The following is a 27185-nucleotide window of genomic DNA, read 5'->3' as shown; positions in this document are numbered from 1 at the left end:
TTTGCCACCCAGCCTAGCACCCTGCCCAACATGGGCCAAGGCGGGAACACATAGAGAAGCTCCTGTGTCGGCCGCTGTTGGAGAAGAGCATCTACTCCCAGAGATCGAGGGTCCCGTCCTCTGCTGAAAAAGCGCGGCACTTGGCAATTGGCTGATGACACCCTCAGATCTAGGCTCGGCTGGCCCCAGCGCTTCGTGATGTCCAAGAAGGCCTGAGCAGTATTCATGACTCCCGCAATGTGGGCCGCCGACAGCTGTTCCAGGTTTGCTTCCGCCCACAGGCATAGCTTCATGGCCTCCTTGGCTAGAGGGGCGCTCATGGTACCTCCCTGGCGATTGACATAGGCCACGGCCGTGGCATTGTCCGACCGGACCCGTACTGGCTTCAGCGCCAGGACCGGGAGAAACTCCAAAGGCGCCAACCGACTGGCTCTGAGTTCCAGGAGGTTGATAGACCACTTTGCCTCTGCAGGGGACCAGAGCCCCTACGCTGTCCTTCCCAAGTAGTGGGCTCCCCAGCCCATCAAAGAGGCATCCGCCGTGACGACAACCCACTCCGGGGTCATAAGAGGCATTCCTGCGGACAGCTTGTCTGGCCTCAGCCACCAGCTCAGCGCCTTGCGCACCGCCGGATCCAAGGGAAGGCACACAGCGTAATCCTCCAAAGCTGGAGTCCATCGCTGCAGCAGAGAGAGCTGTATAGGTCTCATATGGGCCCTGGCCCAGAGCACTACTTCCATCGTGGCAGTCATCGAGCCCAACAGCTGCACATAGTCCCAAGCCCAAAGAGGAGAGGCTGCTAGGAACTTGCCCACCTGAGCCTGAAGCTTGACAATCCGATTGTCTGGCAGGAACACTCTGCCCACTTGGGAGTCGAATCGAACTCCCAGATACTCCAGGGACTGAGTCGGGCGCAGCTGGCTTTTCTCCCAGTTGATGATCCACCCCAGGGAGCTCAAAAGAGCAATCACCCGGTCTGAAGCTCTGCCGCACTCTGCATAAGAGGGGGCTCGGATCAACCAGTCGTCCAGATAAGGATGGACTTGTACTCCTTTCTTGCGTAGGAAGGCCGCGATGACCACCATTACTTTGGAGAAGGTCCGCGGAGCAGTAGTTAACCCGAAAGGGAGGGCTCTGAACTGGAAGTGTCGGCTCAGAACTGCAAAACACAAAAAGCGTTGATGAGGCGGCCAGATGGGAATATGCAAGTAAGCTTCCTTGATGTCCAAGGATGCCAGGAACTCCCCTGCCTGCACTGCCGCTATAACAGAGCGGAGAGTCTCCATCCGGAAGTGCCAAACTTACAAGGCCCGATTGACCCCTTTGAGGTCGAGGATAGGCCGGACAGAACCTCCTTTCTTTGGTACCTCAAAGTAAATAGAGTAACGTCCCTTGCCAAGCTGATCTTCTGGCACTGGAACGACCGCACCCAGGCGGATCAGATTGTCCAAAGTCTGCTGCACTGCCACAGCTTTGCCCGGAGACTTGCAGGGAGAGTGCACAAACCCGTCTCTTAAGGGTCGGCAGAACTCTAGCTTGTAGCCATCTCTGATGACTTCCAGCACCCAAGCGTCTGAAGTTACCCCGGTCCACTCGCCCAGAAACGAGGATAGGCGTCCTCCAATCTGCTCTGGGCCATGGACCAGCGCCCCGTCATTGGGTATGAGACCCTGGGGGAGGACCGGAGGAGGCACCTCTGGGACGGTGGTCTCTGCGAAAGGAATGCTGCTTGGGGGAGAAGTTCCTTATGAAGGAAAAGGGGGCAGAGGAGCCCGACTAGCCCGGGCGATACCGACGGGCTTCCTGAAACCGTCCTTTGGAGGAACCGGGGCGGGCACCACTGGCCCGAGCCCTGACCTCCGGTAACCTCTTGCCCTTAGACGTGCCGAGATCGGTCACAATCTTGTCCAGCTCGACCCCAAAGAGCAGCTTGCCTTTAAAAGGCAACTTAGCCAGGCAAGAGTTAGAGGCGTGGTCAGCAGACCAATGCTTTAGCCAAAGCCACCGCCGTGCAGAGACTGTCTGAGCCATACCTTTAGCCGAGGCTCTCAAGACATCATGCAGCAAGTCTGCCAAGTAGGCCAAGCCCTATTCCAGGGCTGGCCAATCAGCCCTCAGGGAAGGATCCGAGGGGGAAGCCCGCTGCACCAGCGTCAGGCATGCCCTGGCCACATAGGAGCCGCAAATTGAGGCCTGCAAACTTAAAGCAGCCTCCTCGAAGGACAACTTTAAAGCCGCCTCCAATCTTCTGTCTTGGGCGTCCTTTAGGGCCGTGCCACCTTCCACCGGCAACGCCGTTTTCTTAGTCACCGCAGTGATTAAAGAATCCACGGTAGGCCCAAGAAAGGCCTCCCGTTCACCTTCAGGCAGAGGATAGAGGCGGGACATAGCCCTAGCCACTTTAAGGCTCGCTTCTGGGAAATCCCAATGAGCCAAAATCAAGGTGTGCATAGCTTCATGCATGTGGAAGGTTCTAGGCGGGCGCTTCGTCCCCAGCATAATGGCAGAGCCAACAGAGGCTGAGGGAGAGACGTCCTCCGGAGAGGAAATCTTCAAAATGCTCATGGCCTGCACTAACAGGTTGGGCAAATCCTCTGAGCGAAAGATCCGTGCTGCAGAGGGGTCATCCGCTCCATCCGAGCGGGAATCCGTCTCCTCCAAGGAATCCCCAAAGGACTGTTGGGAGAACTCAGATACGCTGCCCTCATCTACATCAGAGGAGACAGAGTCCTCTAGGGCCTGGAAGTCCATCCAAGGGCGTTTGCTTCCGGAGGCCTCAACCCCTTGATCAGAGGGGGGAGCCGGGGCAGCATTTAGCATAAGAAAAGCCTGATGCATCAGCAAAATGAACTCAGGGGAGAACCCCCTAGACTGAGCACTTCTGCCACCTGGGCCACGGCCCTAGACGCACCCTCAACCGGCGCTCGCAAGAGCAAGGGGGAAACATGCTGCGCATCCAAAATGGCGTCCGGCGCGAAACTCTGAGAAGGAGCCGCGCAGAAAGAACGGCGCTTAACTTTCGCCGCTTTCTTGCTGTCGCCCGAATCAAGGGCGACCATAGCATTAACGTCTCCCACCTCGAGGGCTGCCCAAGAAGAAGCCGTCCGAGCAGAGTGGCCGGCCAAAATGGGAGGGGGGGGGGGGGGGCCAGCAGCGGGGGATGGGCGCTTATGGCGGGAAAAAAACTGCCGCACCGGAGGAAGAACCGGGACACTGACCGGACTCCAAACTGACGCCCAAACAAAGGCGAGTCAGGCTTTGAAACCCCCGCATCCCCGCTAGACGCACACACGCGGTCCGAGGTGCGAAACTTCGCGCCCTCGCCCTCAGATGCCATAAGCCATGTGGAGACCGAACGGGGAACCCCCTGCCCGCTATAAAAGGTAAAATTACCTGCTTCTCGCTCCGAGCTGTAACGAACTGGTGTCCCAGTGAGCAGCTGCAATAAATGCTGATATAAACGTTGAAATAAACGCCCTTAAAGGACGATCAAATTTTTTTTTTTTTTTTTTTTTTAACGGAGCCAGCGGGAGGGGGGAGAAAAGGAGGGACCTGGCGCCACCAGGTTTGCACTTGCTCAAGAAGAGCCCTTAACCCCCAGGTACTCAACAAAACCTAAGAATTAGGCTTGGAGACCTAGCCAGAGCTGCTGCTGTGTGTGACCACCACCTGCTGAGATAGAGAACATACTGAGGAGTTTCCGGCAGCACATGACCACATATAGGGAGGCAAAAGGATTGCTCTCTATCTCCACCTGCTGGTAGATGGACACAACCCACCAGTCTATGGATTGATCGGCATGATGATATGGAACTTTTATTCCCTATTACATCAGCCTTACTCAAGGTTGCCCGCACACCTATAAGAGAGTGTGTTGTTGGGGTCATTACGTGACGTGTGGAGGGTGTTGATAGGAAAGCTGGGGGGGAGGGGGGGATGCGAGGGTATCTGACTTGATTCCCATTATGGGTAATGGGGACTTTGGTCCGGGTCTCGATAACCCTACATTTTGACATTGGGAACAGAAGGGCATAACGCGGTTGGAACATTTGTTAAATGCAGTGGGAGTGTTACATGTCTTTGAGGATTTACATCAGCAGCTGGAACCTTCTTGGAGTAATCACTTTACATATGAGCAGGTCAAACATTACGTATCTACTCTGAATGGGTCATCCCTAGGGAACCAATTGGGGGCCTGGGTTAGGGTTTTCTTTCAGGAAGTGGCAGACAGAGGTTTGTTTGTGTCACAGCTCCACAGAGCGCTTGTGAAAGGGGATCGTGGCAAGGACTTTTCCTCAATACGGGATACATGTGCAGGTGACTCGGGGAATTGGGATGTTGCTCCCACACTTCGGAGTGTACCCCTAATAACTACAGACGCGAGACTTAGCGAGTGTGGGTATAGGGTGGTACTTAGAGTATATATGACAAAAGCGCAACTGGCTCATGTGGGGGGGGGGGGGGGGGTCTTGGTGATGCGGGTGGTTACACTTAAGACAGCTCGCATCACATTTTCTTTCATGCTTTTTGGACGTGCCCCAAGGTGCAGGAGTTCTGGGCGAGGGCGAGAGGGTTTTTAGCCCTCTTGTTAGATCATGAACTCAGTGGTTCAGTGAAACAATTTTTGTTGGATGTACCTGGAGCTTTTTTTTTTCCCCCTGTCCAGAAAACCTATTTTTTTTAAGCCGCAAGTTGTGTCTAGTGGCTAAGAAGGTCATTCTGCAGTACTGAACATCCCCGAAGCCTCCAGAGTTTTGGCACTGGAGGAATCAGGTGCATCTTTTGACAAATTGGGAGGCGAGGGAAGCTAGGGAGTCCTCTAAGCATAGAAGGATCTTCTTGCAGGTTTGGAATCCATATTTGCAATATTTAGGGCCTCGAGGATGCAGTCTTCTTGTTAATAAACTGTAAGGTCGGTGTAGTTCTCTCAGCTCTGGCAAACTTCCAGAAACCAGTGTTATTGGTATGTTGCTGGTATTGACCTGCTTCCGGCAGGGGGGGGGGGGGGGGGAGCGGGAAGAGAGAGATATAGCTTTAACTTAGGCCCAGGTGCTATCAGAGTCAAAGCCCTGGATGAAGTATTGTGTTATTGGGGGAGGGTTTGCTGTAATTCTTCTGGAGGGGGAAGGGGGACAGGGGTGGGGTATACCTCAAAACCTTTGTACTAGCAAAGCAGATGACCCACAGGACTAAACAACAAAGAGAAAACACTCGAAAACGAAATCAAAATCTCCATCCAATTTCACCACCTCGATCCCCTGACCGAGGCTGTCTGCACTGCTGCTGCCGCCAAATAGGAGGAATAGGATACACTAACCCCGACCAACTGCAAGAAGGCTCGTACAGAGCTGAATTCCGACAATCCCATGTGTCTGGTTTTTTTTTTTTGTAGAGTCCCGAAAAAGAACCGACAAAACACTTCATGAGAACGCCAGCTATAAAAAAATTAAAAAAAAAAAAGAAACTACAAAACTACCGTCCACTGGGAGGGCTCTGTGCCAGCATACAGGGAGTAAAGGAAAGCTAATTAGGAGGTAAGATCTAATTGCTCCTTCCACAGCATCCATCTAGACCGGCACAAATGGGAAGTACCAGAGCAGTGACCATTATGGGTGGGACCCACAGAGCCCCACTGTCAGCACCCTGGCTCCAAACCTCAATCCTGATGACCAAACACATCGAGGTGATAGTGGTGCATAAAGGAATGAAAAGATCACCAGGCTGCAACCTTACAAATTTCCATCGAAGAAACCAATGAATGCTCTGCCCAAGAAGCTGCCAAAGCCCTAGTAGAATCAGCCTTCAAGAAAGGAGGGAACAGGCTGTTTCCGAACTAAACAGGCCGAGGCCACCGCTTCCCTCACCCAACGGGAAAAAGTGGATCCTGCCTCGCCCTTTCAGGAACCCTCCCCCCCTCTCCTAACAACACGAACAGATGATCTGAACGGCAAAATTTGTGAGTCACCCTCAAATAGCAACAGAGGGTTCTGCAAAAATCCAAACAGTGCAAGCACTTCTGCTCCTCCGAGCCAGACTGGTCCCCCAAGACAGGCAGGGAAACCTGCTAAATTGACAAGAGACAGAAAAACCACCTTAGGCAGAAAGGAAGGAATCGCCTGGAGAACCACTTTCTCCTGGAAAAAAAAAAAAAAACTGGCGGAAAGGTTCCCTAAAGGACAGAGTCTGCAAATCAGAAACATGCCGACCTGAAATCAAGGCCACAAGAAGCACAGTGGGTCGATGATCCGTGTCGGCCCGGGAACCGGCATGATATATAGCAAAAAATTCAACAGAATAAGAAAAAATTAGAAAGAAACAACTACAAGGGGAGGTGGGCGGGATTGTGAGAATAATAAGCCTGCTGTCAGGTAAGTATCTTCGCTTTCTCCGAGGACAAGCAGGCTGTATTATACTCACAAGTGGGGAACCCCTAGCATCCAGGCTCACTCAAAACAACATCCAGGCTCACCCAAAACAACAAACAGTGGCCAATTGGGCCTCGCAATGGCGAGGACATAACAGATTAACCTGAAACTATATACAAACTAGCTGAGAATGCAGCCTGGAACAGAACAGAACAAAACAGGCCTAGGAGGGTGGAGTTGGATTCTAAACCCCAAACAGATTCTGCAGCACCAACTGCCCAAACTGACTGTTGCATTGGGTATCCTGCTCAAGGCAGTAATGAGATGTGAATGTGTGGACTGAAGCCCACGTCGCAGTCTTGCAAATTTCTTCAATGGAGGCTAAGTGAGCCACCAACACAGCCATGGCTCCAACATTGAGCCGTGACATGGGCCAGCTTGAGCATAAGCAAAGGAAATGCAATCTGCTAGCCAATTGGAAATGGTGCGTTTAACGATGGAGACTCCCCTCCTGTTGGGATCAAAAGAAACAAAAAGCTGGGCGGAGTTTCTGAAGGGCTTTGTCCACTCCATGTAAAAGGCTAATGCTCTCTTGCAGTCCAAGGTGTGCAAGCTGCTTTCGCCAGGGTGGGCATGAGGTCAGGGAAAGAATGTTGGCAAGACAATCGACTGGTTCAGATGGAACTCCGACACCACCTTTGGCAGGAACTTAGGGTGCATGCAGAGGACTGCTTTGTTGTGATGAAACTTAGTATAAGGTGCATCCACTACTAAGGCCTGAAGCTCACTGACCCTATGAGCTGAAGTAACAGCCAGCAAGAAAACAACCTTCCAGGTCAAGTACTTCAGATGGCAACAGTTCAGTCACTCAAAAGGAGCTTTCATCAGCTGGGCGAGAACGTCGAGATCTCATGACACTGGTGGAGGTTTGACAGGGGGCTTTGACAAAAGCAAACATCTCATGAAGCAAACATTTAAAGGCTGTCCAGAGATAGGATTACCTTCTACACACTGGTGATACACACTAATTGCACTAAGGTGAACCCTTACAGAGTTAGTCTTGAGACCACACTCCGATAAGTGTAGAAGGTATTCAAGCAGGGTCTGTGTAGGACAAAAAAGGGGATCTTGCTATCACACCAGAAGGCAAACCTCCTCCATTTAAAAAAGAGTAACACTTCTTAATGGAATCTTTCCTGGAAGCCAGCAAGACCCGGAAGATCTTATGGGATACACCCATATTCAGGGACCACTCGTGAGGTTGCATGACTCTGATCAGCCTGTCAACCAGACTGTTGTTTACGCCTGCCAGATAAGTGGCTTGGAGAAACATGCCATGGCGGCGTGTCCAAATCCACATCCAGTCAGTTTCCCGACACAGAGGGTGAGATCTGGTGCCCCCCCTGCTTGTTGGTGTAGTACATTGCAACCTGATTGTCTGTTTGAATTAAGATAATTTGGTTGGATAACTGATTCCCTGAAAGCCTTTAGAGTGTTACAGATCAATCGGAGCTCCAGGAGGTTGATCTGAAGAGCTGTTTCCTGGGGGAACCAGGCTCCCTGAGTGTGAAGCCCATCTACATGAACCCCCCTCCCCCCACCCCAAGAGAGATGCATCTGTCATCAGCACGTTCTGCAGCAGAGGAATTTGTAATGGAGGTCCTATGGTCAAATTGGATTGAATCGTCCACCATTGAAGAGTGTGCAAGGTCGGTGGGCACATGGATGACATCGTCTAGATTTCCCATGGCCCGATGCCACTGAGAAGCCAGGGTCCATTGAGCAGATTTCATATGCAGACGTGCCATGGGCATAACATGAACTGTGGAGGCCATGTGCCCCAAGAGTCTCAACATTTGCCGAGCTGTGACTTACTAAGACGCTCGAACCTTGGACACTAGGGACAGAAGGTTGCCTGCCCGCGCCTCAGGAAGATAAGCTCGAACTGTTCTCGTGTCGAGCAATGCTCCAATAAACTCCAATTTCTGAACCAGAGTGAGATGGTACTTTGGGTAATTTATTACAACCCTAATAGTCTTCCACATGGACTCCCGAGCACTGGTCTCAGAGGTGCCATTCGTCGAGATAAGGGAACACATGCACTCCCAGCTGACACTAGGCCAAAGGGCAACACAAGGTACTGGAAGTGCTGCATTCCCAGCCAAAATCGAAGATACTTCCTGTGAGCTGGAATTATCACGATATGAGTGTAAGCGTCCTTCAAGTCCACACAGCATAACCAATCGTTTTCCTGAATCATGGGAAGAAGGGTGCCCAGGGAAACCATCCCGAACTTTTCTCAGACTAGGAATTTGTTCAGGGTCCTTAGGTCTAGGATGATCCCCCCTGTCTTCTTCTGCACGTGGAAGGGGAATGGGACTTGATATACCACCTTTCCGTGGTTTTTGCAACTACATTCAAAGCGTTTTACGTGGAGGTGTATTTTCAAAGCATTTAGACTTACAAAGTTCCATAGCAACCTATGGAACTTTGTACATCTAAGTGCTTTGAAAATACAGCTCATAGTATATGTATTTGTACTTGGGGCAATGGGAGGGTTAAGCGACTTGCCCAGAGTCACAAGGAGCTGCAGTGGAAATTGAACCCAGTTCCCCACGATCAAAGTCCGCTGCACTAACCACTAGGCTAATAATCCAGGAAGTACCTGGAATAGAATCATAGCCCTTCTTCCCCTGGTGAAACGGGTTCAACCACATGGGCCTGTAGAAGGACGGAGAGTTCCTCTGCAAGTACCTGCCTGCACTGACAGCTGAATGAATGAGCTCTCGGTGGACAATTTGGAGGTTTGGATTCCAGATTTAGGGTGTATCCTAACCGGACTATTTGAAGAACCCACCAGACGGAGGTTATAAGAGGCCACCTTTGCTGAAAAAACTTCAACCTCCCCCCCAACCGGCAAATCGTCCGGTACAGACACTTTTATGTCTGCTATGCTGTCCTGAAGCCAGTCAAAAGCCCATCCCCTGCTTTTGCTGGCGAGCAACAGGGGCTTTAGGTGCACGCTGTTGACGGGAACAAGCGCGCTGGGACTGAGCCTGAGCAGGCTGGCGAGATGCCGGAGTGTACCTATCCCTAGAATAAGAACAGGGAGTACTCTGTGACCCACTAAAATACTTCCTAGTTGAGGAGGCGGACACAGAAGGTGCCCGGCAGGAGAGAGAAGCCATAGCTTCCGGGTGCTTCTTAATCTGGTCAACAAGATCTTCCACTTTCTCTCTGAAAAGATTATCTCCCCCCCCCCCCCCCCCCCCCCCCCCCCCCCCCCGACAAGGAACATTGCAATCCTCTGCTGGACCGAATGGTCCAGGTCAGAAACACACAGCCATGTGAGTCTGCGCATAGCTATACCTTGAGCAGAGATCCTGAATGCTACATCAAAAGTGTTGTATGCGCCCCTGGCCAAGAATTTATGACATGCCTTCTGCTGCTTGACCAGCTGGCAAAAGGGTTCAGCTGCTCTGGAGGGAGGGCATCGACCAAACTAGACAGCTGCCACACCGAGTTCCGAAAGTGGATGCTCGTGAAGAGCTGGTATGACTGTATACAGGCAACGAGCATGGCGGCCTGATGCATTTTCCTCCCAAAAGAATCCAAGGTCCTAGCTTCCCTGCCTGGGGGAACAGAAGCATAGTCCCTAGAACTCTTGGCTCTTTTGAGGGGAGTCCACCACTATGGAGTTGTGGGGTAACTGAGACCTCATCAACCCAGGCTCCCCGTGGATCCGATATGAGAATCTGTCTTCAGGACTATGGGGACAGAGGGGACACCTAGTTTCACATAAGGACTTCCTTGAATATCTTACGCAAAGGAAATGTCACTGCCCCTCTAGGTGGAGAGGTGTAGTCCAGGACCTTGAGCATCTCAGCCCTGGGCTCATCCTCCACATCTATGGGGAATGTAATGGCCTGAGCCATTTCCCGCACAGAAGATGAGAAGGAGAGGCTCTCAGGTGGAGACAGTCTCCTTTCAGGTGGAGGGGAAGGTTCAGAGGGAATACCAAAGGACTCATCGGATGAAAAGTACCTGGGATCTTCCTCTGACTCCCACAAGCATTCATCCTTGGTGTCGGAGAGCACTTCCCTCAGTGACTTCAGACTGAACCGCCTCGACGCCGAAGCACCATGGTCTTGATGGTGATGTAGAGAGGCCGACTCCCATATGGAGTTGATGGAGAGCCAACCTGGGTGGCAGCCAATACTGGAGCCACAAGCGGTGCCAAGCTCAGAGACCGCACTGCGGGTGGAAGGCCAGACATAGCTGCAGCAGAGGCAAGGTAGGTGCCAGCACCCCTGACACTGATGCAGTGTGGCACAGCAGTCCTTCCATGAGCTCTGGTAGCAAGGCCCAAATCCGCTCATCGAGAGCCACCATCAGGAAAGGCCGTGGGGCCGGTGGGACATTCAGTTGCAGAGTTGCCTGGGAGCAGGAACTGGACTGCTGGGAGACCGGTGCGTCGGCACTTACTGTATGGAGGGGGAGCGGTCCTCCCGGCGCCGACGCTTCTCAGGTGCCGATTCCCTCAGCCTCCTGACACAGTTGGTCAAAGGAGAACGGTGACTGTACTTCTTAGCCTTCGATCGATGCCCGTCACTGAGGCTCCTCGGTGCCGATGAGGACGTCGAACCCCACATCGCCTCGGGGTTGGGTCCAATGATGGACAGTCCCGGGGGGCCTGGATAGCAGGAGGCCTCAAGGCAGGTGGAGACCCACTCGATGCCTCACTGCTCCCAACGTGGCGTGGTCCCTTAGCAGCCATCCCTACCTCCACTCCTGATGTCAATGCCGTTGCAGACGTTGAAGGACCGGACCGAGCCCCAAAAAGTTTCTCATTGGTTTCTTGAGCCAGTTGCGTCCTTTTCTTCATACGAAGACAAAGGGCATAATGAGCTGGGCTATGGTAGGGCCCAAGGCACCGGATACACCATGAAAGTGTATCGATGCCTGAGATGGGTGCACCGAGTACAAAGTTTGAAGCCACGGGGAGTCCTCGATGACATGGAAGGGAAGACTGCCCTAGCTAAATCAAAAAAACATGATTGTGCTGGTAAAAAGAGAACAAAAAGAAGGGAGACCTGACCGAGCAGGCCCAAGTGCAGCTGCAACTAAAAATAAAGAAAACTTAAACGCGGCAAAAAATCTAAGAAAAATAGAGGACAATAATTTTTTTTTTAAACAACTGAAAAAGAAAAATAAATCAAAGCAAAAAAAAAAAAAATCTGAAGGCATTAACGAAAAGGCTCTTCCCGGGCTAACGAGGAGCCACAGAAAAAACTGCCGCTCCTCACGTAGTAAAAGCAGAGCAGAGCGGTCACACAGCAGGCGGGAAGGCACCCTGCACATGTGCAGTCGGACACGCAGCGTGCTTCAGAAGGCTCTAGAAAGATTTTGCTACTAAAAATGCTGGTTCCCGGGCCGACATGGATCGTCGACCCGTGAGAATACTACAGCCTGCTTGTCCTCGGAGAAAAAGATGTTTCCATACAATGTTGTCAAAGGTCTTCTCAGCATCGAGACTTATTTTATTTATTTATTTTTTTGTTACATTTGTACCCCGCGCTTTTCCACTCATGGCAGGCTCAATGCGGCTTACATATTGTATACAGGTACTTATTTGTACCTGGGGCAATGGAGGGTTAAGTGACTTGCCCAGTCACAAGGAGCTGCCTGTGCCTGAAGTGGGAATCGAACTCAGTTCCTCAGTTCCCCAGGACCAAAGTCCACCACCCTAACCACTAGGCCACTCTGATGGCATCTCCACAGCTCTTAGAACCCACCTGCAATACTTGCATCACTTAGAGGGGCATAATCAAAAGGGGCGCCCAAGTTTTCCTGAGGACGTCCTCACAGGACGTCCCCACGAAGGGGCGGGGAAGCCCGTATTATCGAAACAAGAGGGGCATCCATCTTTCATTTTGATAATACAGTCGGGGATGCCCAAATCTTGACATTTAGGTTGTCCCTAGACTTTCTGATTTTCGGCGATAATGGAAACTAAGGACGCCCATCTCAGAAACGACCAAATGCAAGCCCTTTGGTCGTGGGAGGAGACAGCATTTGTAGTGCACTGGTCCCCCTGACATGCCAGGACACCAACCGGGCACCCTAGGGGGCACTGCAGTGGACTTCACAAATTGCTCCCAGGTACATAGCTCCCTTACCTTGGGTGCTGAGCCCCCCAAACCCACTACCCACAACTGTACACTACTACCATAGCCCTTACGGGTGAAGGGGGCACCTAGATGTGGATACAGTGGGTTTATGGTGGGTTTTGGAGGGCTCACATTTACCACCACAAGTGTAACAGGTGGGGGGGGGGGGGGGGGCTGGGTCCGCCTGCCTGAAGTGCACTGCACCCACTACAGCTGCTCCAGGGACCTGCACACTGCTGCGATGGACCAGAGTATGACACTTGAGGCTGGCAATCAATATTTTTAAGTTGTTTTTTTTTTTTTGAGGGTGGGAGGGGGTTAGTGAACACTGGGGGAGTAAGTGGAGGTCATCCCCAATTCTCTCTGGAGGTCATCTGGTCAGTGTGCCTTGGTCGTAAGAAAAACAGGACCAGGTAAAGTCGCCCAAATGCTCATCAGGGACGCCCTTTTTTTCCCCATTATGGGTTGAGGACGCCCATGTGTTAGGCACGCCCAAGTCCCGCCTTCGCTATGCCTCCAACACGCCCCCAGGATCTTTGGTCATCCCTGCGACGGAAAGCAGTTGGGGACGCCCAAAATCAGCTTTCATTTATACCGATTTGGGCGACCCTGTGAGGACGCCCATCTTCCGATTTTTGTCAAAAGATGGTCGTTTTTCTCTTTCGAAAATAAGCCTGTTAATATATTAGCAGATGCTAACCTCCTCACTTGGTTTGTATGTATGAAACCTGAGAAAATGGCACCAAGCTAGTATGGATGCTACAATTTGAATGTCTTGGAACAAAAGATATAGGTTGATATGATCCTACCATCTCTCTATCCTTCCTGATGTAGGAAGAAGAACCTCTAAGTGAAAATTAGTTTGTAACCTGATAATTTTCTTTCCATTACTCCCAACAGATCAATCCAGAGACCAGTGGATTATGCCCATCTACCAGCAGGTGGAGACAGAAAGAATGCCATACAAGATCCTGTGCAGCAGCCTGTCTTTCAGTATTTTTGCTAACAAAGCAGTAGGGAGAAAAAACAAACACTGAAATGTCCTGCCTCTGTACAGAGAGCTCTCAAGAAAAAAAACAAACAAACTGAAAAACATAGAAAACAACAAGAAGAGCCATTAAGCTGACACTACACCAGCAATAGGTAGACTTCAGTCCCCTGTTTGTCTTTTTTTTTCTTCTTCACAATATGTAGGCAATGCTCCCCTGCATCTGCAGACACACCCAAAGAAGCCTGGTAGTTGGGTGGGCCTCTGGATTGATCTGTTGAGACTGATGGAAAGAAAATCACCAGGTAAAAAACTAACTTTACCTTCCATGTCGTCTCACAGATCAATCCAGATAACCAGTGGTATCTAACAAAGCAGTCCTCACGAACAGCGGGACTGTGCAATCCCTGCCGCCAGAACTGAAGCAACAAATGTGGACTCACGACAAGACAAGACATCCAAGCGATAATGCTTCGTAAAAGTGTTCACCGAGGACAACATAGCTGATCAACAGATTTCAATCAATCGACACAGCTTGCGATTCCGCAAAAGAAGTCGCTTGCACCCTAAGAGTGTGTTTTCAGATGCAAAGACGGAGACTTACCCACCAACATATAAGCAGACAAAATGGCCTCCTTAAGCTAATGTGCAATAGTGGCCTTAGAGGCCTGATCACCTTTATTGTGCCCTGCAAACAATAGGAAAAGATGATTCAAGCACTGGAATTCATTGGTAATCTGCAAATACCTGACAAGAATTCTGTACACATTCAAACAGTGAAGAGAAAGAGTCCTCTGGGTAGTCCTCCTGACTGAAAGAAGGGAGGGAAAAATCGGCTGGTTCAAATGTAACCTCGAAACCACCTTTGGCAGAAAGGGCGGAACCGTCGTAATCGAGACCCCCCCTCCTCCGTAAACCAGAAGAAAGGGTCTCTACACAAGAGAGCCTGCAACTCTCGACACATGCTGGGCTGAAGTAATGGCCACCAGAAACACCATTTTCAACATAAGGTTCTTTAAAGTGAGCCAATCCAGAGGCTTGAACAGTGGCAGGTGGAAGACGCAAAGCACCAGGTTAAGACTCCACAACCTAGACAAGCTGAAGCTAAGTAGTGTTTTTGAACTTTTGGATTTAAACTGTTTTCATCACATTAAAGAATGTATAAGAAATGTAAAAGACATTTGAGATAAATAAAATAAAGTTTTGGAGGTTTTTTAACTGATGATCCAATCATTGTCTTTGGTGACATCTTGCAATCTTCCTAAAGTCCACAGACGTTTTCAGAGGTCATTTTCCTCCTTGCTTTGAAATAATTACAATTTTAAAAAAACAAATAAAAATTTCATAATAATTCATAAATAATATTGCACAAGTATTACAGAGTGGTACAGATTTTGTGTTCATTTTCTGAAGACTTCATAAGGCAGAAATGGACCAGCGAGGGAGGTACAAATGGTTAACCCCACGCATAAACCACCCTATATCCAGATAGGCCACCAAGGAAGATCTCTAAATACAGCACCAAAAACATAAGACGGCCACCTGCACCTTCAGAAAAATCACGGCCAAACCTTTCTCCAGGCCATCTTGCAAAAATGAAAGAATATGAGACAAGGACACCTCCCAACAGCAAAACCCCTCACAAAGTGCACCAGGACTCAAATTCTCCAAACCCTCGCACAAGTCACCAAGATGGACCTCTTCTTCACTTGGAGCAACATGGTAACCGTTTCCAGATAACCCTTCTTTCTCAACTTCACCATCTCAAGAGCCAGGCTGTAAGACCAAAGTGGGAGGGATCCTCCATGAGAACCAGACCCTGGAACAGCTGACCCATGTGACCCGAGAATGGAAGAGGGCCGTCAACTTACAATCAAATCAGTTCTGCAGTGCCACCAGAACGGGCCCCAGATGACAAATGATGCGGCCTAGAACCCGATCAGCCAGGGAGGGAAAACGTACAGAAGTGCTCCGGCCTGTCATGGCTGAAGCAGAGCGTACAATCCTTCTGCATCTTTCTCCCTCCTTCTGCTGAAGTGTCTGGCAACTTGGCACTGCTTCTCCTGGCCACTGGAACTCCCCATTGGTCGATCTGATGAAATGCCTCCCAACACAACTGGATCCGGCTGAACATTCAATTCCCCCGCTAAGTACGCCGCCAACAGCAGGGCCCCATGCTTGTCCGCCCACTGGCAGAGGAGGGACAATTCACGAGCCAGGGGAGCACTCTTGATCCCCCCACCTGTTGATGTAGGCCACTGCCGACGCACTGTCCGAGAGAACACAAACTGGGACACAGAGAAGGGCAGAAACTTGACAGCGAAGTTTCAGTTGCCGAGCCTCCGGAAAGTACACCTTTCCCACTAGAGTATCGAAGATCACCTCAAGATACTCCAGCAATTGAGAAGGGACCAAGTGACTTTTGTTCAGACTGACCACCCAGCCTAGTGAACACAAGAGGGCAACCACCCTGTTGGTGGCCCACTTGCTATCTTGCTGGGAAGAGGCCCTAATCAACCAATCATCCAGGTAAGGATGGACTAACGCATTCTCTCCACAACCACCACTATCACCTTGGAGAAGATTCAGAGAGCCATCGCGAGGCAGAAAAGCAGGGCCCAGAACTGAAAGTGCTTCCCAAGCATCAGCGCAGGAAGCGCTGATGAGGTGGCCAAATTGGAATATGCAACTAAGCCTCCTTCAAACATAGAGAGGTGAGAAATTCTCTGGACTGAATGAATGTGATCATGACCCGCAATGTTTCCATGTGAAAGTGATTGATCTTGAGAGCCCTGTTGACATGCTTTAGATCGAGAATGGGACAAAAGGAACCACCCTTCTTTGGCACCACAAAATTGTCATGTCTGTGGCCGTGACCACCCTCAGCCTTACCTTCTTTCTGGGGGTCAGCAGCTCTGCTGGCTTCTCTCTGTGTTTGTGTTAGTCTTGTCTCTGTCCTGGTGTGCTGGCTGCTTCCAGCATGAACCTGATGGCTTCACTAGATCTCACCTGTGTGGGCTATGAGGCATATTTTCAAAGCACTTTGGGAGGCTAAGTTCCATAGGTTTCTATGGAACTTTGGGAGGCTAAGTGCTTTGAAAATGAGCTTGTATGTCTCTCTAGGGAGCCAGCATCTAAGATGGCTGCCACCGGCTCTGTGCCAGCTTCCAAGATGGCTCCTGCTTGTCTTTCCTGTGGGCTCACTTCCTATGTGTGTCAAGCCTCTCTTTGGGGTCTGTATACTTCCTGCTTCTGCCCTACTGCTGGTGACTCATCAGGGAGAGCCTTCATAAGGAAGTGCTGTGCTTGCAGTCTGGGCCTTTGCATAAGTTTATGCTCTTAGGCCAGGTCAGGTTAGTAAGTGTCTGCTGCACTACTGCTTAGCCTCTCTCTGGGTTCCAGCCCAGTTTCTTTCTGTGTCTCTGTTGTCCTTCCGTGGGGGGGTCTTCCCTGCCACTGTCTGTCTGTGGACTGCGGGTCCTTCCTGGCTTACCCTGTGTTTGGGGTGAAGCCTCTGTTCCTGGCTTACCCTGTGTTTGGGGTAAAGCCTCTGCTCCAGGCTTACCCTGTGTTGGGGTGAAGCCTCTGTTCCTGGCTTACCCTGGGTTGGGGAGAAGCCTTTGTCCTGGTTTACTCTGTCTGTTCTCCTGTCTGCCCCAAAGACCCTTGGCCTGTTATTCCTGGTTACTCTGTTTGCTCTGCTGCCAGCCCAAGACCCCTGGCCTGTTCTTCCTGGTTTGCTCTCTTTACCCTAAGTCCTGCCTTGCCTAGCCTGTGTGCCTACCCTGCTTGTATATCCTGAGTGTATATCCTGAATCCTGTATCTGTCTAGCTAGTGTGTATTTCCTGTGTGGTTATTCCTGTATCCTGTCTCCACCTAGCTGGAGGGTTTAACCTGTGGGTGCTCCTGGATCCCCGTTCTGCCCAGTGTGTATGCTGCCCTAGTCCTTGCTCCTGCTAGGCTTCTGTACGCCTTGTGTTCCTTGGTCTGTCTTCTGGGTCTTGCTAGTGGCTGTGCAGCAGCACACTGTCTGTGTTTAGTTCCTGGTCTGGTCTCCCTCGTGTGTCCCGGACCCGGGGTGGGTCCTCTGGATCTTCGGTTCCTGCCTTGTCCTGCCGGCCACCTGCACTTGGGAGCTCAGCTCCGGAGGAGCGGTGGCTAAGTGCGGGTGGGGCTGTTCCTGTTTTGTCTGTTCTAGTTGCCTGCCTTGTACTACTCCAGTCCAGAGTTCCAGTACTGCTCTTCGAGGTATCCAGTTCCAAGGTGGTCTTGCCTGCCGCTGCCGCTCCTCGGCAGTGGCCCAAGGGCTCACGAACTCCAGTCCTGCCTTGAGGACCTGACAGAATGCCAAGGCCCTCGAGAACGCAACAAAAATAGATGGAATAACGGCCTTGACCCACCTCCAACGGAGGCACTCTTGACACAGCCCCCAAGAACAAGAAGTCGCTGAGGGTGGACTGAACAGTGGCAACTTTGGCAAGATCCTTGCATGGGAATTCCAGAAAACAATCTGACAGAGGATGAGTGAATTCCAGCTTGTAATCTTCCCCAATGTTGAGGTTGGAGGAGTGGACCGAGACTCCATCATTGGGAAGCATGGGCAGCCAGGGAAGCCCGAGAAGCAGAGGTAAAGGCCTGCCTGTCCCCTCTGCTGGAACAGGGTCTCTGAAAGGAGCCCACTCTCTCCGGTCCATACTGCCTCACGTCTCAGAATCAGGAACAAGATCAAGACAAGCAGAAGGAAGCTTTCGGCTTATCCTTCGGCCTCCCGAGATCCTTCACAATCTAAGTCAGATCCAAAATGGAGCTTGCCACGGAAAGGAATCCTGGCCAGTTGAGACTTAGATGCGGCATCCGCATGCCAGTGCCCGAGCCAGAGTCTCACAGTAACCGCTAAAGAGAGCTCCTTGGCTGAAGCTTGCAGCAATCATATAAGTCCGTCAAATTGGTTAAACCCACCTCCAATGAGAGCAGAGACTGAATCAACTCCAAAGAGGACGCCTTCTGGACCCAACTTAAAACAAGTACAGGCCACGTAAGAGCCACAAACCGTGGCATGTATGCACAAGGCCGCCACCTCAAAGGACGGCTTCAATGAGGACTCCAATCTCTTATCCTGGACAACTTTGAAGGCTGTACCATACTGCCCTCAATGGGGAGGGTAGTCTTTGTGGTCACAGCCGTGACCAAAGAGTCCACCCTAGGAAGTTTACTCCAACTCTTTGGCAGAGAGAGGATACAAGTGAGACATGGCTTGTGCTACCCGCAAACCCACCTCAGGACTGTCCCACTAAGCTAAGAACCCGCATTACAGCATACATATGGAATGGTCTAGGCAGCTTCTTAGTCCCCGACATCATAGGATACGCAGTAGTCTCCACCGGGGGAGGATCCAGAGACAAAATATTAAGCACTTCCAGTGCCTTGGCTATCAAAGAAAACAACTCCTCTCTCTCCTAAAGAGGCAAGACGCCATGGGATCATCACCTTCTTCCCGAGGGATCTGCTGGCAAATGGTAGGAGGCCCCGGAGAAATGGCCCTCAGAGCCATGATACAAGACCAGAGAAATCTCCTCCAGCTCTCTGACTGAATCCAAATGAGCCCATCTGGAAACCTGACAACTCATCTGCCAGATCCTGCAATGCCTACCCTTTTCCGAAAGGCACTATGCTGAAGGCCCTTTACCCATCTCATAAGCATCATCCTTGAATCTATCTGTAGGCAAGGTGGCATAAATCTGCATGTCTGGGACTGGACTAGCAGAATGAGGAGGAACAGGGAGATAAACATAGACCACTACTCTTATAAAACTTTGTCCTTTCAGAAAATAGGATAAAAACGGAAGAGGAAATCTCCAAGGCAGCTTGCAAAAGCAATGACGTCAGAATCAACAAGGTGTAGGGTTAAGGGCCCTTAGATTCATAATACTGATCATGTACCCTGACGCTAGAGTAACTCTGTCACTATGGTTTGATATATTATATATATGTCAAACCATAGTGACAGAGTTACTCTAGAGTCAGGATACATGATTAGTGTATATATATTTTTTATATAAAGAGAGAGAGAGAGAATGAATTATCAGTGTGTGTGTGTATGTGTATATGTATATATATATATATATATATATATATATACACTGATCATTGACTCTAGAGTAACTCTGTCACTATGGTTTGACCTCGTGTTTACAGGTCAGTTGTGGCAGTTCCTACCATATTTCAGGTTCCTGCGCACAATGTGTCGCTCTTCAGTCCGCTGAGATCCCAGCATGTATGCTTTCTTCAGAGATCGCTTTGCTGCCACAAAATCTCCCAGGTTGAGAAGAATCTGAGAGAAAGGAGGATGTCAGTGTCATAATTACTATATTAAAAGCAGCTTCCTGGGAGGAAAAAAAAAAAGTCCCTGTTCCTATCAACTCTATCCTTCCTTCACCCCAATGGAGATGTATTTAACACTACCCTTTCTCCCATCAAGAAAGGCAAAACGTTCATCCTATTGTCACAGTAACTCATAAAACAGCTTCCCCAGCTCACTAACCCTCTTTTTTATCCTCAGAAAAAATATATATCCCACTCAACCTTACTGATCCTCCAAAGGCTTTCCTTAAAACCCCACTATTTCCCCAGGAGGCACAGAGCCTTCACTACCTGTGTGCACATCCCCCTCTCATCCTTGCTACCTTTGCAGTGCAAAAGCTGTTTATCCCTCTTCAATATCTTGCCAGACCTACAGTGAATAGTGTTGCTAGCAAGGTTATCCAGTTGTACCTGGGTCATTCCATGCCAAGTGGTCTAAAATTAAAAAAAGTACCCACTATCATGTTCTCCAATTTTGTTCAAATTTTATCTGTTGCGCGAGTCAGGTGTTAAACGAAGTTTCCCAAAATTTGAGGTCTCTAACTGCAATAGTTGCAGATCTAGACCCCCTTTTTCTTTTTTTTCTCCTTAATTCTTTATTTGTAACTTTTTAACATCAATCACAAGCATTACTTGTTAAGGAAAAACAGAAAAGAAATTAAGATTAAAGAATCTTCTTCAGAAGAAAAACAATAGGATTTTCTTTCTTAGACCACAAACTTATGAAAAGGGGGGCAAGAAAACCAAAGAGGAGTTAATCTTCAAGTAAATTATAAAGCATATGGCCTGGAACACATCGCTTCCATTATAGTGTGAATTACATGATCTAAAGCTCACACTGGGTCTATTTGTTCAATTTTTTTAAATCTATAAAAGATCGCAAATGTTCTGGTTCAAGAAAAACATATTTGTTATCAAGATATCGTATTTGGCATTTACAAGGGTATGCCAATAGAAATTTTCCACCTAGAGCTTTAACTTCGTCCCTCAGTGCCAAGAAGGCTCGTCGTCTCTCCTGAGTAACCTTCACAACATCTGGAAACATCCAGAGTTTTTCGCCATAAAATGGTTTAGCAAGATTCTTAAAATACAATTTTTTAAGCATATTTAAATCTTGTTCGAACACTAAGAAAACAATAAGGGTTCGCCTTTCAAATATCCCATCGTTAGAACTTTCCAAAAACGCTGATAAATCTTGTAGACCTGCTTTCCCATCTTCTCTCCTTTTAGAAGTTGGTAAATAAAATATTTTATTTACAGGAGGTATTAGAGTAGGTGAGACAGATAGGTTTTCAGTCAGATATTTTTTAAATAAATCCATAGCATTCATCTCTGATGAGTGAGGAAAGTTGAGAATCCGGAGGTTCAAACGCCTATTGTAGTTTTCAAAGTTCTCTATTTTCCAGTGAGTTATTTTATCCTTGATTAATAAGTCCATTTTTGTTATCAAAGTAGTTATTTCTTGTTGAACCTGCGTTTTATTTAGCACAGTTTCTTGTTTCAACGTGTCGAAAGCTGTTGTTAATAAATCCAATTTACTCACGATTAAGGACGTCTCCTGAGCAGCCTGAGTGACTGTAGAAGTCAATGTTTGAATCGCAGCCCAAATAGATTCCAGTGTAGGCGCCATAGGGGAAGCATTTTCCACTTCATTGTTACTTCCCGCAATTCTGGGGGAGTCGCCGCCGAACAAAGAGTCTGGAGCAACGGATTCCGAAAGCTCCCGGACTTCCAAACACTCCCAGGCTGCAGCAGGACATGGCGGTGGATTCACATCCAGCGAGGACAAAGTTGTTTCCATTCCCTGTGGGTTTGATGCTCCTTCACCTTCCCCCACTGCGGGTAAACTCAAGCCGGTTAAACGCGGTGTACTAGTGGCATACCGGTCCAGCGTTGTCTGCAATTGCGTTGTTCTTAAAGCTGTCAGCAGTAAGCTTTTTACAACGCCCTTTCTTTTTGTATGTGGCATAGTCGAAAAAGCAGCTAAGTCTTCAAGGAATAAGCGAAAGGATTCAGACACGCTCCGGGAACCATCAAGCCTGATCCACCATCTTGACACGCCCCCCACCGACCCCCTTTTCTGAAAGGTTGTCAGTCCATGAGCGCGCAACATTTACCAAAATGCCATTTTTGGGGTCTAATAAAATCCAAACACATTTATAAGAATGGCTAAAAAATTCAAATCCTGTACAGTTTTTGATGCTAATTCCGATGAAATACATTTTAACATTATGGATGCAAAATCCAGTCAAACAAATTGACTCAAAGTGTGCATCAAAATTGGTCGTGACTCATCGGAACATATTTGGACCAATATTCAGACTGCAACAACTTCCATGCAAACAAAGATACGGACTTGAAATTTTGAACAAGCATTATGCTTGTGCTGGACATAATACTGCCAAATTTGCAACTAACCAGCATCTATAACCGCCCTGCAGGATCTCTTCAAGTTGGCACTGTCAGCGCAAATGGTAAAATGTACCGAAGTTCAAAGCCAATTATTAAAAAAGAGTCTGCCTGAATCAGCTTGTGAACAGTATCATCTGAAAGAGGAAAGTGTGCTCTACAACACTGATATGTTTTTGTTTTGCAATGCCACCATTAAGTAGCCACTTTGTCCTCGCCGGATGTGAATCCACCGCCATGTCCCGCCACAGCCTGGGAGTGTTTGGAAGTCCAGGAGCTTTCAGAATGTTGCACGCTCATGGACTGACAATCTTTCAGAAAAGGGGGTCTAGATCTGCAACTACTGCAGTTAGAGACCTCAAATTTTGGGAAACTTCGTTTAACACCTGACTCGCGCAACAGATAAAATTTGAACAAAATTGTAGACATGATGGTGGGAAGGTTTAGACCACTTGGCATGGAATGACCCACCTCCCATGTAGTCCCTGGGACTATCCCTGCAGAGCATCTCACCTGTCCTATCATGGCAAAGCACTCGCTCTCCATGAACTTCTCCTTCATCTTTCGGGCACTCTCCTTGGCAGCCTCCAGACAGCGAATGGCTCTGGAGTGCTCACCCTGGCGCAGGTGAATGCAGCCCAGGTTAAAGTTAGCACGGTACAAGTCCTCATACAGGTAAGTCTTTCTGAAAGGAAAAAAAAGAGTCATTTCCAACATCTTCAGTATCTCTAAGAAAACTTTAACATATATCATACAGAGAGCCCAGAGATGTCAGGGTAATAAACACATTCCACCACTCTCATGCCCATCACAGTACACCTATAAAGTTTTTGAGACCTACAAGGTGAACCAGATACAACAGGTTAAGGAACATTTCACACCACTGTCACAACCACCTCCTCCTGTTATCCACATGATCCCTTCCAGGTTTACATGCAGTCTAGGAAAAGTTAATAAACCAGAAAATGCAAAGCAAGGGCTCTACACAAAGACACAAGAGCACAATTAAGGGACACATGACCCATGAAGGAAAGCCAGTGTTGAGATTCGGCAGCAAACAAATGGAAAAGCCAGGGCAGGTTTAATTGGAAAGGGAGAATGACTGATGCAGGAAGGACAGAGCTTTGATTACTCGGCAATGAAGATACTCTTCTTGATGTAATAACTGCACTGTGCTGGATCTTTCTTGTTGTCGGACAAGAAGCCCAGGTTCAGAAAGAGCCTGGCTCTCATTTCACTCAGCTCCCTTGATGATATCTTCCCTGCAACCAAACCAAGTATAGGTTAATGGAATCAAAAAAGAGAATTCTCAACAAAGTATTCCATCTTTGGTCATTCTGCAGTCTGTGGCTAAGTACTGAGGAAAATGTTTACTAGTTGATTCACTTTCAGGAACTGAACAGGGCTAACAGCAGATCTCACCCACATACTGAATGAGAGTATATACTCACTTGTACAGCTTTCACAAGACTACAGGAATAACATACACTAACCAAGCAGCAGCCTAAGGTCATCTTTTCTGCTGCTGTACACAGGAATCATGTAGGGCTTCTGAAACACTTCCCATTCTCAACTCTTGTCTATAAATGGGGCACCCACCCACCACCCACTATAACCTCAGGGCGGAGCACCTACCCTCCAACTATGTTATTTCATGCTATAGGCAGCAAATAGAGCACCCACCTTCCAGTTTGTCATCTACAATGGCTAGACTCTTCAGAAAGGCATTCTCTGCTGCTTCCAACGTCCCATCAGTTTGGCCACCTTCATGCATATACAGGTGCGTGCGACCGATGGTGGCTAATGCCCTCTGCTCCTCTATGTCATCTGAAACAGAGCGAGCCAGGTCCAGATGTCTGTGCTGGTGCTGCAGAGAGAAAGGAGAGACGATCTTGTGTGCTACACATTTATGGAAGGGTAAGGATTGGGCATGGACTCTCAATTCGCCAGGAAAGGGAAGAGCTGAAAAGGATGAACACTGATCTGAAGGAAAAGGTCACACAGGTGTGTCCTTAGAATAGGACAAACAATGATTTTGTTGAAGGGAATGGAAAAGCATCCAAAGGAGAAGAGAGGCACTGATTTGTTACCGGGCGTGAGGGTTGCAATTTAAAGCATTAAACAAAAAAATATGGATCCTTCGTTTATATGTACCATTCTTTTTTTTGGCACGAGGGAGGGTGTTTCTACTGATGTACCTGGTAGGGATGTGCACAGACCAAACATTTCTGGTTCATTTGACTTTATCCCCAGATTTTCAGATTTTGTTTTCTTCATGTCACACAACAGGTTTTTTGGGGGGTTTTTTTTTACAAAATGAGTACAATAAGCACTGTATCAAGCAAACAATTACAGACCACACCAAGGAAGGAGAAGAAGCATTAAATCAAGAAAATAAACTAAGAAATCAAGATATATGTCACAATATAACCTGGTCTAAACAAAGGTGATCTAACATTTCACCACGTATGATCACATCACTTGGCTTCCCTTTCTATTACGTGTCTTTTCTAGTTAATCAGATTCAAAGAAAACATAGCATCTGAAAAATCAGTAACAACGCTTAGAAAGAAATGTTTAAAAGATTTAGCTCCCAAAGCCAAAATTGTTTATGTCTAACCTGGGTAACTGGAAATCATCTGGAAAATCTGTATTTTTTTAACCAGAGAAGAGAAATTTTTCAATACCAAAAGTTTTAACAATTTCTAAGGGGGGTAAAAAAAAAAAAAAAAAGACTTGAAGGGTTGAACGCTGAGAAAAATCCTCCTCCTAAAAAGCAGTTAAATCTGAAATACCCTTAACAGATAACAAATCTGAACCTTGTTCCTCTTGACCTTCAAAAAACCTCTTTAGGAAAATAACATTTTGTAACCACAATGGTAAAATTAGATCTTACCTGCTAAATTTCTTTCCTCTAGACCCTCCAGACCTGTCAAGACGCCTGGGTTATGTACTCCTACCAGCAAAGGGAGACTGAGAAAACAATGAGCTTTGGATACTGTATATATAACCTGTGCAGCACCTCCACTAGCCAATACACTAACAAAGCAGAGAAAACAAAACAACAACCATACAGAACCCTGTACGTGGTCACTCTAGACCACAAAGATTTGTGCTTCCACAGGCGGGCCCACAAGCAAAGCCACACCTGTATCAGACCCATACCAGAAAACAGAACCTGGCACAAAGAGTCTGCAACTATTTGAACAACAATCAGCAGCTACCGAGAGATATATACAGGGCAGGCCCTTCATCGGTCTGGAGGTTCTAGAGGAAAGAAATTTAGCAGGTAAGATCTAATTTCACCTTCCTCAGCAACTCTCCAGACCGGTCAAGACGCATGGGACGTACCAAAGCAGTAATTATCTATGGGCCGGACCTGCGAAGGCTAGAGGTCAAAACTGCTGCACCAAAACTCGCCTCTTCCTTTACATGAACACCAATCCTATAATGTTTAACAAATGAATGCAAAGAAGACCAAACTGCTGCCCGACAAATATCTAGCAGAGGGATCATACTATTTTCCACCCAAGAGGCCGCCACTCCCCTAGTGGAGTGCCCTGAAAAAAACTTTAGGTACCTCACGACCCTTCAATAAATAAGCAGATGCAATCGCCTCCTTCAACCACCGGGCTATAGTCGCCTTGGAAGCAGCTGCCCCCTTCTTAGGACCACCATGAAGAACAAACAAACGATCTGAGGCTCTGAACTCTCGAGTTCTAGACAGATAACGCAAAACTAGCCACACATCTAGCTTTGCAAGAAGACGCTGCTCTGAATCTCCTGCCAAATTCCCTAAAACTGGCAAAGAAATGATCTGATTCACATGAAAAAAAATCGGAAACCACCTTGGGCAAAAAGGAAGGCACTGGCCGCAAAGAAACCTTTTCCTTGGAAAAAGACAAAAAGGGCGCCCTACAAGACAAAGCATGAAGTTCCGAAACCCTCCATGCTGACGTAATGGTCAAAACACCGCCTTTAAGGAAAGATCCTTGCAAGAAGCCGAAACCAAAGTTCAAACGGAGGCCGGACCAAAGCATCCAAAACAAGATTCAAATCCTACGGAGGAACCAACCAACGACGAGGAGGCCGAAGCAATTTAACGCCCTTCAAAAAACGGACATCAGGTGCAGAAGCTAAAGACTTCCCCTGAACCTTTCCGTGAAAACATGACAAGGCCGCCACTTGTACCTTCAAAGTAGACAAGGCCAAACCCCTGTCCAATCCATCCTGCAAAAATTCTAATACATCCGCAACGGAAGTACGAACGGGTATAAAATTCCGATCTTGACACCAGTGCTCAAAAAGCCTCCAGATCCGAATATACGCCAGAGAAGTGGATTGTTTGCGGGAGCTTAACATCGTAGCGATAACTCTAGAAGAAAACACTTTCTTCTTCAACTTGTGCCTCTCTAGAGCCAAGCTATAAGCGAGAACGGAGATGGGTCTGGCATTACGATTGGACCTTGATACAACAATACTGTCTCTGTCAATGGGATAGGCTCCGCTACCGCCAAACGCACCAGATCTCTGTACCACGGACGACGCAGCCAATTTGGAGCTATCAAAATCACCCGCCCCGAATGACATTCGATGCGCTGGACTACTCGCCCGACTAGAGGCCACGGTGGAAAAACATACAGCAACCCCTGAGGCCAGGGCAGAAGAACAGCATCGAATCCCTCCGCCCGAGGATCTCTTCTGTGACTGAAAAACCACTGGACTTGTGCATTGCATGCTGTTGCCATGAGATCCATCACTGGTAGACCCCATACCGACACAACGCGATTGAATACCGACCAATGCAGAGCCCATTCCCCGGGATCTAGAGTATGTCGGCTCAGATAACCCACATCCACGTTGTCCACCCCGGCTACATGTCCTGCCGAAAG

At 48.5% G+C, this 27185-nt stretch overlaps 1 protein-coding gene across 1 annotated transcript in view; it reads right to left on the bottom strand.

Moving 5' to 3' along the window:
- Positions 1-27185, bottom strand: part of TONSL (tonsoku like, DNA repair protein) — a 281739-nt gene that overhangs the window by 241367 nt on the left and 13187 nt on the right. Inside the window, exons 4-7 of the mRNA XM_030220206.1 lie at positions 23977-24160; positions 23426-23555; positions 22807-22978; positions 19741-19855 (exon numbers count right to left, since the gene is read on the bottom strand). Coding sequence (XP_030076066.1) covers positions 19741-19855; positions 22807-22978; positions 23426-23555; positions 23977-24160 — 601 coding nt within the window. The remainder of the gene's footprint in view (positions 1-19740; positions 19856-22806; positions 22979-23425; positions 23556-23976; positions 24161-27185) is intronic.

The sequence above is a fragment of the Microcaecilia unicolor genome, chromosome 1 (genome assembly GCF_901765095.1).
Source record: "Microcaecilia unicolor chromosome 1, aMicUni1.1, whole genome shotgun sequence".
Taxonomy (NCBI): Eukaryota; Metazoa; Chordata; class Amphibia; order Gymnophiona; family Siphonopidae; genus Microcaecilia; species Microcaecilia unicolor.
Note: the sequence above shows the minus strand (reverse complement) of the source record. Positions and strands in the feature narration are given on the sequence as shown.